The sequence below is a fragment of the Oncorhynchus clarkii genome, chromosome 19 (genome assembly GCF_045791955.1).
Source record: "Oncorhynchus clarkii lewisi isolate Uvic-CL-2024 chromosome 19, UVic_Ocla_1.0, whole genome shotgun sequence".
Classification (NCBI taxonomy): Eukaryota; Metazoa; Chordata; class Actinopteri; order Salmoniformes; family Salmonidae; genus Oncorhynchus; species Oncorhynchus clarkii.
In genome coordinates this window covers 40,229,748-40,242,132 of record NC_092165.1, presented here as the reverse complement: position 1 = coordinate 40,242,132, position 12,385 = coordinate 40,229,748, and the positions used below count along the sequence as shown (strand labels likewise).

At 44.6% G+C, this 12,385-nt stretch overlaps 1 protein-coding gene across 1 annotated transcript in view; it reads right to left on the bottom strand.

The window, feature by feature from the left end:
- LOC139375184 (protein unc-79 homolog) overlaps positions 1–12,385 on the bottom strand; it is a 50,658-nt gene that overhangs the window by 5,106 nt on the left and 33,167 nt on the right. The window contains exons 30-41 of the mRNA XM_071116740.1: positions 12,018–12,180; positions 11,767–11,916; positions 10,342–11,625; positions 9,026–9,142; positions 8,807–8,909; positions 8,549–8,689; positions 8,383–8,421; positions 8,084–8,196; positions 7,895–7,980; positions 7,236–7,409; positions 7,075–7,143; positions 3,562–3,672 (exon numbers count right to left, since the gene is read on the bottom strand). Coding sequence (XP_070972841.1) covers positions 3,562–3,672; positions 7,075–7,143; positions 7,236–7,409; positions 7,895–7,980; positions 8,084–8,196; positions 8,383–8,421; positions 8,549–8,689; positions 8,807–8,909; positions 9,026–9,142; positions 10,342–11,625; positions 11,767–11,916; positions 12,018–12,180 — 2,550 coding nt within the window. The remainder of the gene's footprint in view (positions 1–3,561; positions 3,673–7,074; positions 7,144–7,235; positions 7,410–7,894; positions 7,981–8,083; positions 8,197–8,382; positions 8,422–8,548; positions 8,690–8,806; positions 8,910–9,025; positions 9,143–10,341; positions 11,626–11,766; positions 11,917–12,017; positions 12,181–12,385) is intronic.

Below are 12,385 nucleotides of genomic sequence, written 5' to 3'. Positions count from 1 at the left end.
TTGGCCATTCTAACACCTGGATATGTTTATTTTTGAACCATTCCTGCTATGCACGTGAGTGAGGACCCGAAAGCGGTTTAACAAAAACAGAGTCCTTTAATGTCAAAACACAGATGTATATAATGGCAAAATAGACAACCCGCAGAGAGGGCGATAAATGAATCATAAAGTCCTTCTGATATTTACAGAAGAGTCCCCCTTCTAGCAGCAGAGGAGAATAGCTGGGTTAGAGTCCCCTTCTTAGCAGCAGAGGAGAATAGCTGGGTTAGCGGCGACAGACTGCTGATCTCTCTGGGTAGGCGCGGGTCGTAGAGGACAGAGGTACCTGATCACGCGTAGCATCAGATGAACAGGCAGATTCCGACAGGACGGGACAAGGGTGAAGCAAACGAGACGATAGTTTGGTTCTGGCATGAGAAACTCAAACGAGAATCTGACAAAGACAGCAGCAGGAACAGAGAGAGAAATAGAGACCTAATCAGAGGGAAAAAGGAACAGGTGGGAAAAGGGTGAACGAGGTAGTTTAGAGAAGATGAGGAACAGCTGGGAGAAGGAGAGGAAGAGAAGGTAACCTAATACGACCAGCAGAGGGAGACGAAGTGAAGAGAAAGAACAGGAACAAGACATAATATGACAATACATGACAATTCCATTGTAGATTTTGCTTTATGTTTTGGATCATTGTCTTGTTGGAAGACAAATCTCCGTCCCAGTCTCAGGTCTTTTGCAGACTCCATCAGGTTTTCTTCCAGAATGGTCCTGTATTTGGCTCCATCCATCTTCCCATCAATTTTAACCATCTTCCCTGTCCCTGCTGAAGAAAAGCAGGCCCAAACCATGATGCTGCCACCACCATGTTTGACAGTGGGGATGGTGTGTTCAGGGTGTTCAGCTGTGTTGCTTTTACGCCAAACATAACGTTTTGCATTGTTGCCAAAAAGTTCAATTTTGGTTTCATCTGACCAGAGCACCTTCTTCCACATGTTTGGTGTGTCTCCCAGGTGGCTTGTGGCAAACTTTAAACGACACTTTTTATGTATATCTTTAAGAAATGGCTTTCTTCATGCCACTCTTCCATAAAGGCCAGATTTGTGCAATATACGACTGATTGTTGTCCTATGGACAGAGTCTCCCACCTCAGCTGTAGATCTCTGCAGTTCATCCAGAGTGATCATGGGCCTCTTGGCTGCATCTCTGATCAGTCTTCTCCTTGTATGAGCTGAAAGTTTAGAGGGACAGCCAGGTCTTGGTAGATTTGCAGTGGTCTGATACTCCTTCCATTTCAATATTATCGCTTGCACAGTGCTCCTTGGGATGTTTAAAGCTTGGGAAATCTTTTTGTATCCAAATCCGGCTTCAAACTTCTTCACAACAGTATCTCGGACTTGCCTGGTGTGTTCCTTGTTCTTCATGATGCTCTCTGCGCTTTTAACGGACCTCTGAGACTATCACAGTGCAGGTGCATTTATACGGAGACTTGATTACACACAGGTGGATTGTATTTATCATCATTAGTCATTTAGGTCAACATTGGATCATTCAGAGATCCTCATTGAACTTCTGGAGAGAGTTTGCTGCACTGAAAGTAAAGGGGCTGAATAATTTTGCACGCCCAATTTTTCAGTTTTTGATTTGTTAAAAAAGTTTGAAATATCCAATAAATGTCGTTCCACTTCATGATTGTGTCCCACTTGTTGTTAATTCTTCACAAAAAAATACAGTTTTATATCTTTATGTTTGAAGCCTGAAAAGTGGCAAAAGGTTGCAAAGTTCAAGGGGGCCAAATACTTTCGCAAGGCACTGTAGCTAGCCATTTCACATTGGTTACACCAGCCTAATCTCTGGAGTTGATAGGCTTGAAGTCATAAACAGCGCAATGCTTGAATCACAGCGAAGAGATGCTGGCAAACGAACGAAAGTGCTGTTTGAATGAATGCTTACGAGCCTGCTGCTGCCTACCACCGCTCAGTCAGACTGCTCTATCAAATCATAGACTAAATTATAACATAGTAACACACAAAAATACGAGCCTTAGGTCGAATCCGGAGACAATCATCTCAAAAATCAAACATTTATTATTTCAGTGAAATACGGAACCGTTCCGTATTTTATCTAACGGGTGGCATCCATAAGTCTAAATATTCCTGTTACATTGTACAACCTTCAATGTTATGTCATAATTACGTAAAATTCTGGCAAATTAGTTCGCAACGAGCCAGGCGGCCCAAACTGTTGCATATACCCTGACTCTGCGTGCAATGAACGCAATAAAAGTGACACAATTTCACCTGGTTAATATTGCCTGCTAACCTGGATTTATTTAGCAGCTCACAGATTACTGCACCTGTACATAGCCCACCTATAATTTAGCCCAAACAACTACCTCTTTCCCTACTGTATTCATTTTATTTTATTTCTTTATTTATTTTGCTCCTTTGCACCCCATTATTTTTATTTATACTTTGCACATTCTTCCACTTCAAATCTACCATTCCAGTGTTTTACTTGCTATATTGTATTTACTTTGCCACTATGGCCTTTTTTTCCTTTACCTCCCTTATCTCACCTCATTTGCTCACATCGTATATAGACTTGTTTCTACTGTATTATTGACTGTATGTTTGTTTTACTCCATGTCTAACTCTGTCGTTGTATGTGTCGAACTGCTTTGCTTTATCTTGGCCAGGTCGCCAGTCATGCAACGATTGTGCTTTTTTCGCAAATGCGTTTTTTGTTAAATCATCCCCCGTTTAGCGAAGTTGGCTGTCTTTGTTAGGAAGAAATATTCTTCACACAGTTCGCAACGAGCCAGGCGGCCCAAACTGCTGCATATACACTGACTCTGTTGCAAGAGAAGTGACACCATTTCCCTAGTTAAAATAAATTCATGTTAGCGGGCAATATTAACTAAATATGCAGGTTTAAAAATATATACTTGTGTATTGATTTTAAGAAAGGCATTGATGTTTAAGGTTAGGTACACGTTGGAGCAATGACAGTCCTTTTTCGCGAATGCGCATCGATTATATGCAATGTAGGACACGCTAGATAAACTTGTAATATCAACCATGTGTAGTTAACTAGTGATTGTGATTGATTGATTGTTTTTTATAAGATAAGTTTAATGCTAGCTAGCAACTTACCTTGGCTTCTTACTGCATTCGCGTAACAGGCAGGCTCCTCGTGGAGTGCAATGTAAGGCAGGTGGTTAGAGCGTTGGACTAGTTAACTGTAAGGTTGCAAGATTGAATCCCCGAGCTGACAAGGTAAAAATCTATCGTTCTGCCCCTGAAAAAGGCAGTTAACCCACTGTTCCTAGGCCGTCAGTGAAAATAAGAATGTGTTCTTAACTGACTTGCCTAGTTAAATAAAGGTGTAAAAAAATATATACCGATTTCCAATTGTTATGTAAATTGAAATCGGCCCTAATTAATCGGCCATACCGATTAATCGGTCAACCTCTATTTCACATGAGATCATTGCAATGCTAACAGTTTTACTTTTTACAAACAAACATAAACAAATATGCTAGCAAATGTAAGCTAAACTATACATATCTACCTTGTTGAAGGCTTTGTAACAGAGGCCACACAGCTCCACCAGGTAAGAGAGGCTGAACACTCCATACTGCATGACAAAGCTCAGCAGTTTGGAGAAGGGCTCCAGTAAGCTCTGGGGAAGAGGAGAAAAAGAGACAGTAACGGCTGGGTCCTGCCTGCTGGTGGGAGGCCAAGGGGATTTTAACACAACAGGGATTTTGTAGGACATAGACGTTCACTCATGCAAGTGTGACTAAACTGAATGCTATCAGGTGTAAATCCTTTGATTTAAAGAGTCAGAATGTAACCAGTCATATAACCTGCTCAGGCCCATATCAGAGAAGGGCAGGGATAGTGTGCTATATGACACTCGATTGAAGTGTGCTCACCATTTGGTTAGTAGGCCTAATGCATCCTGTAGCACAATCTCCAAAAAGTTATGTGACACTGTAAAGTCCATGGAGAATAAGAGCACCTCCTCCCAGCTGCCCACTGCACTGAGGCTAGGAAACACTGTCACCACCGATAAATCCACGATAAATGAGAATTTCAATAAGCATTTTCTACGACTGGCCATGCTTTCCACCTGGCTACCCCTACCCTGTTTAACAGCCCTGCAACCCCCACAGCAACTTGCCCAAGCCTCCCCATTTCTCCAAATCCCGATAGCCAAAGTTCTGAAAGAGCTGCAAAATCTGGACCCCTACAAATCAGCCGGGCTAGACAATCTGGACCCTCTCATTCTAAAATTATCAGCCGAAATTGTTGCAACCCCTATTACTAGCCTGTTCAACCTCTCTTTCGTATCGTCTGAGATCCCCAAAGATTGGAAAGCTGCCACGGTCATCCCCCTCTTCAAAGGGGGAGACGCTCTAGACCCAAACTGCAACAGACCCATATCTATCCTACCCTGCCTAAGGTCTTTGAAAGGCAAGTTAACAAACAGATCACCGACCATTTTGAATCCCACCGTATCTTCTCCGCTATGCAATCTGGTTTCCGAGCTGGTCATGGGTGCACCTCAGCCACGCTCAAGGTCCTAAACGATATCATAACCGCCATCGAATCGAGACAATACTATTCAGCTGTATTCATTGACCTGGCCAAGGCTTTCGACTCTGTCAATCACCACATTCTTATCGACAGACTCAACAGCCTTGGTTTCTCAAATGAATGCCTCGCCTGGTTCACCAACTACTTCTCAGACAGACTTCAGTGTGTCAAATCGGAGGGCCTGTTGTCCAGACCTTTTGCAGTCTCTATGGGGGTGCCACAGGGTTAAATTCTCGGGCCAACTTTCTCTGTAAACATCAATGATGTCGCTTTTGCTGCTGGTGATTCTCTGATCCACCTCTATGCAGACGACACCATTCTGCATACATCTGGCCCTTCTTTGGACACTGTGTTAACTAATCTCCAGGTGAGCTTCAATGCCATACAACTCTCCTTCCGTGGCCTCCAACTGCTCACTTCTTCGGGATAGGGGGCAGCATTTTCACTTTTGGATGAATAGCATGCCCAAATTCAACTGCCTGCTACTCATCCCCAGAATATAAGATATGCATATTAACACACTCTGGAGTTTCTAAAACTGTTTGAATCATGTCTGTGAGTATAACAGAACTTATGTAGCAGGCAAAACCCAGAGGACAAACCATTCAGATTTGTTTGTTTTTTTGAGGTCACTGTCTTTTCAATAGGTTTTCATTGGGAAAGGGACTTGCTTGCAGTTCCTACCGTTTCCACTGGATGTCATCAGTCTTTAGAAATTGGTTGAGGTTTTTCCTTTGTGTAATGAAGAAGTACGGCCATCTTGAATGAGAGTCACTTGAAGTGGACTGTTTGAAAGAGGAGCGTGACTAGAAAAGTAGCGTCAGTTTGTTTTCTTTTTGTATTGAACACAGATCATCCCGTCTTCAATTTTATCGATTATTTACATTTAAAAATACCTAAAGTTGTATTACAAAAGTAGTTTGAAATATTTTGGCAAAGTTTACAGGTAACTTTTGAGATATTTTGGAGTGACGTTGGTCAAGTTGGAACCAGTGTTTTTCTGGATCAAAAGCGCCAAATAAATGGACATTTTGGATATATATGGACGGAATTAATCTAACAAAAGGAATATTTGTGATGTTTATGGGAGATATTGGAGTGCCAACACAAGAAGCTCGTCAAAGATAAGGCATGATTTATATTTGATTTCTGTGTTTTGTGTCGCACCTGCAGGGTTGAAATATGCTACTATCTCATTGTTTACTGTTGTGCTATCATCAGATAATAGCATCTTGTGCTTTCGCCGAAAAGCCTTTTTGAAATCTGACATGTTGGATTCACAACGAGTGTCGCTTTAATTTTCTATCTTGCATGTGTGATTTAATGAAAGTTAGATTTTTATAGTAATTTATTTGAATTTGGCGCTCTGCATTTTCCCTGGCTTTTGGCCAGGTGGGACGCAAGTGTCCCGCCTATCCCGGAGAGGTTAAATGCAATTAAAACCAAATGTATGCTCTTCAACCAATCGCTGCCCACATCTGCCCGCTCGTCCATCATCACTACTCTGGACGGTTCTGACTTAGAATATACGGACAACTACAGCTAGGTGTCTGGCTAGACTGTAAACTCTCCTTCCAGACTCACATTAAGCATCTCCAATCCAAAATTACATCTAGAATCAGCTTCCTATTTTGCAACAAAGCATCCTTCACTCATGCTGCCAAACATACCCTCGTAAAACTGACTATCCTACCAATCCTCGACTTGTCATTTACAAAATAGCCTCCAACACTCTACTCAGCAAATTGGATGCAGTCTATCACAGTGCCATCTGTTTTTTCACCAATCCCCATATACTACCCACCACTGCGACCTGTATGCTCTCGCTGGCTGGCACTCGCTTCATATTCGTCGCCAAACCCACTGGCTCCAGGTCATCTATAAGTCTTTGCTAGGTAAAGCCCCACCTTATCTCAGATCACTGGTCACCATAGCAGCATCCACCCATAGCACACACTCCAGCAGTTATATTTCACTGGTCACCCTCAAAGCCAATTCCTCCTTTGGCTGCCTCTCCTTCCAGTTCTCTGCTGCCAATGACTGGAACGAACTGCAAAAATCACTGAAGCTGGAGACTCATATCTCCCTCACTAACTTTAAGCACCAGCTGTCAGAGCAGCTCACAGATCACTGCACCTGTACATAGCCCATCTGTAAATAGCCCATCCAACTACCTCATCCCCATACTGTTATTTATTTATTTTGCTCCTTTGCACCCCATCTCTACTTGCACATTCATCTTCTGCACATCTATCACTCCAGTGTTTAATTGCTATATTGTAATTATTTCACCACTATGGCCTATTTATTGCCTTATCTCCCTTATCCTACCTCATTTGCACACACTGTATATAGACTTTTTCTGTTGTATCATTGACTGTATGTTTGTTTATTCCATGTGTAACTCTGTGTTGTTCGTGTCGCACTGCTTTGCTTTACCTTGGCCAGGTCGCAGTTGCAAAGCACACACAGACAGACTCACCCGGGTTGCACTTGTGGTGGGGATCTTCAACAGACAAATGATAATCCTCAAACTGGAGTCCAGGGGACACTGTGAGAGAGACATCATACAATTCTTCATAAGGCTTTAGCTCTATATTGGTCACAGTCAATGCAGCCTACATGCAGTGTGAGATCCAGTACCTTCAGAGGCAGCACAGAAGGTAGTTTAGTGAGGAAGGTCTGGAACTGATTGCAAATGGTGGTCCACAGGTTGCTGGGGGAGTCCATGGGCAGGGCCTCCATGAAGGTGGCGATGTTTTCCAGGCAGTGCAGCATGGTGCCCCCGGCTGGTAGACTCCTCTTGTTGTTCAGACCCTGAGGACGATGGTATAAATGACAACAGGGTTACGTAATACATATGTATTGCCATAGAGCCATTACCAACTGTTCCATTATCAATTGTTCACTAGTTTAAAAATGATATTCTAAAAGTTGTTTGGACTAGTGATGTTATGAGTCAAAGGAGTGAACTGAGGTGGACTATCACAAGTGCTATTCCTTGAACATTGTAACAGTGTAAGATTGCTAAAGAGAAGACACCAAGTTAATAGAGAATAAGTGAATATGGTGAACAACCATGCAGAGGCATACTCTTCAGCAGCATTCTTAATTGGGTTTGTTATCACGCTATCCTAACAGCAGTGCTGTGGTGTCGTCAACTTTTACAAGAGCTCCTCCTGCTGGATACATGACGAAAGTGGACATTTTGCTTGAGATTCAAGACATACACAAACACCCGCATAGTTCCTTCAGTCCAGTGCTGAGCTTTAATCATTACACTAAGCAAGTAAAAGTCCCACCTCCAGCAGCTGGTTCAGCGCAGCCACAGAACTCAGTTCATTAAAATCAATCAGGGAAGAAGCCAATGTTCTCAGAAAACCTCCATCTGGAAATACACAGAAATTGACAGCAAAGATCAAACCATATCCCTCAGAATGCTGCTCTTAACCCGGAGCCATATTGTGTTTTATATGTTTGTCTGAGTAGACCTTTGATGTTGCTCTGGAAGAGCTGAGGCAGGATGCCATTGGGGGCCAGCTGGTGGAACACACAGCGGAGGAACTGCTTAGCCACACCTGCTGCGTTGCCAGGGATCAGCATGCTACACCAACAGAGACATCAACATCAACTCACACACAGAGCGTCTGCACCTCATGTTGGCCCATTCTCTCATTTGTGTACAAGAATACAGCCAGCGTGAACTAGTCATCAGCATCCACAGTACACCTGAGTTTAACACATACCAAATAAGAATATATTCAGTATGTCTAGTTGTGATGTGTCATACCTCTCAGCTTGCCCAGAGAAATTAGCACTAGACGCCAGCCTGTAAGAAAAACATCTGAATTCAAGATCAGAGACATGACAGAGTGTACCAAAACTTTACTGAACAATTAGGTTTGTGTATGGGATGTATACGGGGGTTGATGCAGGAGCTGCTGTAGTTGCCAGACCTGCCCACAGACTGCATGATGTCCAGCAGCAGTGGAGCGGCCTGGTCAGGGCTGAGGTGGATGAACATGGAGAGCACCACCACTGCCAGGCCCAGGGTCTCCTCATCATACTCCTCTAGCACTGCACCACAGTCACGACACCTGAGAGACCACACAGTATTAGTATTAATAACAACAAATTACCATTAATACATACAGTATCCGCTGTCCAGAATGACACACCAGTCAGTGTTGGTGGTTGGCGGTAGGTTCACTCACCTGTCAGTCATGGTGGTAGGCTGATCATCAATGAACTCCTCGGGGGCGGGCACAAACATGCTGACTGTACTGGGGGCAGATAGGAGGCTGGTCTTGGTGGGGCCTGTTTAGAGAGCAACACGAAAATCAGCACAGTCAAACAAAGTCATTACAGTATTTAAAAGGTGTTTTGATATTTACAAATCTGAAGGGGTGGACCAGAGGTAGCCAGTGACTGACCTGTCTCCCAGGTGCTGATGTTGTGAGGGGCGCTGGACTGGTGCTCCAACTGTCTCTTCATCAGCTGGCTAATGGTTAGAGCTCCCAACGAGCCCCGCTTCGCCTGACGGTACTGAGCTGGGGTGCGACACACACACATACAGAGGATTGAGTTGCCTGGTACTTTCCCTCTATCTCCACTTTCATTTCAATGACTGGTTTACTAAAACAAACTCTGTCATGAAAATGGGGAGTGGAAAACGCTCACAGAGGTAAAATAAAAAAAATAAATAAAAAAAATAAAAAAAAAAGATGAAATGGCTTAGTTGCATATATTCCATATTTGATATATTGTCGGAATATAGATAGAATCCCTCATCTATTGATAAGAAAAACGAAAGAACCATGAAAAAAACTATTTTACACATTGAAAAAAAAGAAGGCCAAATGTTTGAAATGTTTTAATGTTCTGGGTGTGATGACCACACCCTGTTTTATTGGTGAATTTAAACAGATGACAATGAGAAAGTATTTGGATCCTACTCGATACTGAAGAGTGGTTGCTTGTTTCTGGGATAGCAGCTGTGAGGGTGGGGGCTGAGGCGGATTGTCCAGGGTGGTGTGCGTGAGGGATGGGGCGCAATGGTGGCTGCTTCAGCTCTCAGCCACCTTATAACCTCACATGTGGACAACTGTATAGAGCATGAGATGCTGCAGACACCCAACGCCAAAACAAATGTAGTGTAGAGCTACAAGTATAGAGCAAGTCCTAGTGCAACAGCAATCTAAAATGAATATTTTGTGAAGAAATTACAATTGGTTATTGATGCCCTATTTAGTAAAAAAAATGAATTTGCCTTCTCATTCTATGTTATTGCTTGTTCTTAGATGGACAGCTATTTATGGACATTGTGTTGCAGCAATTTGAAGATGCTGTATTGATTTTTACTTATCGGCTTCTAGGACTTCACTTCACAGCATGTTTTGTTTTTCCGGTGTTTACCATGGGTAGGAATGGGAAACGGAAGAAACACGTACAAAGCCACACCACAGGACAGGAGACAGCAGTGGTGACCAGTTGACGGAAGATTTGAAGTAGCATGGATATCCAACTAGACAATTTAAAGTCTGTTCATGTGGTTCGGCCCTTCTAAGCAGACACTTCCGTTACTATTCTAGAAAAATCTTAAGAGATGTCGCCACTGAAACACACACATCAAAAATACATATTGTGCATGAAATCAGCGTAGGTGAAGGATACAGCAGCCGTAGGTCCATACAGAGGGAGACCTCTAGACTGAGGCTTCTCTTTCTCCCCTGACCCTGGTCTCTCTTACCTGTCTCAGTGGGCTGCTCACCCAGCTTGTCCAGGGTGTTGAAGGAGATGTCCAGATACTCTCTCTGGATGGCGCTCACAGCTATCTTCCTCTGCTTGCGTTGCCGGGGAACTATCTGGATCTTAAACTCTGCCTCGTCATTGTCATCATCATCATTATCAGGTTTCAGGTCGCTGTCATCAAGGTCATCATCTTCATAATCTTCCTCTTCATCATTGTTCCCCTCCAGAGAGGTGAGGGGCTCGGCTGTGTCTTCAGGAATGTCCAGGAAGACGGTCCTACCAGAGGGACTGGTCCCCAAACCCACCGCTGCCTTCAGGTCCTCAGGGTGCACAAAGTCATCCAGGGAGGTGTCAGGGACCGCAGGGGTCTTCCTCAGCAGGTCCCTCTTCTGTTGTAAACTGAGGGTCATGGGGCTCTCCAGGCCAGGGTGCTCCGGCTGGTCAGGCAGCTCTAGGGAGGTGGTGGGGGTTGCATAGCGTGGCCTCCTCTGTAAACGCTGTTGATGGATTTCTTTTGCTGGGGAGTCTGTGGTCTTCTTGTCCATAGAGCAGTCCTCCATGCTCACTTGCACCACCCGAGACAGGTGCAGGGTGCTACTGCTGGCAGGGGAGGCAGCGGGCCTGGCAGGGGAGGCTGGGGGCCTGGCACTCCCATTCAGCCTGTTGCCCATCACTGTGTTGAGGTCAAATTCCTCGTCACTCTCCACGATCCTCAGTGGCGGCAGGGGCTCAAACACCAGGGAGTCGCTGTCGGACATGGAGAGGATGGAGTGTTTCTCTGGGATGGAAGTACAGTCAGAGGAGAGGTCAATGAGGTCCGGGTCCTCCTTCTCTGCTGATGAGCCCCCTGTAAGAGGGGAGTCCAGGTCGGCCTTGTCCTCAAACGTCCCCATGCAGCTGAGACGCACCTCTGGGATGACAGGCCTGGAGCAGTCTGAGTGGCCCCCCCGGGATCCTCGACGGTCCTGGCGGTCGCTGCCCTCCGCACGGCCTGAGGAACCGTCTGATGAGCCCTTCCCATGGCCCCCCTTCTGCCTGGTGTGGGAGGTGGTGGAGGAGGGGGGTGCGGGGAGACCATGCTGCAGGTCACAGCGGTCTATGCAGGACTTGCGTCGGTGCTCGTCCAGGTTGTAGAGGATAGAGTCAGTGTTGGCAATGTCTAAGGACTTCTGCTTGTGCATGGCCTGCAGACGCTTCTTCCTGGTACTCTCCTCCCTCACACAATGCAGGATGCTGTCCTGTAGCGCACTGGCCTCGCGGTACTCAGACAGCTCGATTTCACCTGATACAGACGGAGAGAGGATCAAAAGATAGCTTAGCGATAAAAATCGGTAAAAGCTAAATTCATATCAGCAAAAGCATTTAAGTTCAATTTATTTATTTTTTGGATAAAATAGGTCATCCTTTAAAACTATTTTTATACTTTTCTGTGCATTCAGCTCCACTGGCTGGTACTTGACAGACTTGCTGCCACCGATCCTCTTCAGACGGGCGAAGAAGGTCTGGGACTCTTTGTTGCCTGCTCCAGTTGGGGTGTCATGGACATCAGACTCATCAAATACACTGTCCTCCTCTGGAAAAAAAACCCACACACATTATATCCAAAACTCTCAAGTCTTACTCCAGATTCATTTCAAGCCCAGTCCAGTAATGTAATCATCTTTCTGGTGCTACCTTTCTCTTTCTCGCTATAGCGGCTGATGTTGGAGTTGTCACTGTAGAGGGGTCCGGCGGTGGCATGGGGTCTACAGCTGTGGTACTGGGCATTCAGGGTGTTGATGGTGATGTGGATCAGGTGCAGAACCCCTTTACTCACATCCATGTCCCTGTAGGGGTACTGGGACCACCCACAGGATCGGTAGGAGTGGAGTGTAGGAGAGTAGAAAGCAACACCAATATTAATAAATTAGCTGTTGTTCCCAATAAAAATTATTCACAACCAGACTTTTAAGTGCTGGTAATCAATTATACACACACTGTATACAGTTTTCAATGTAAACACATTCACATAGTGGATAAGGTTTCATTATATTCCAAACATG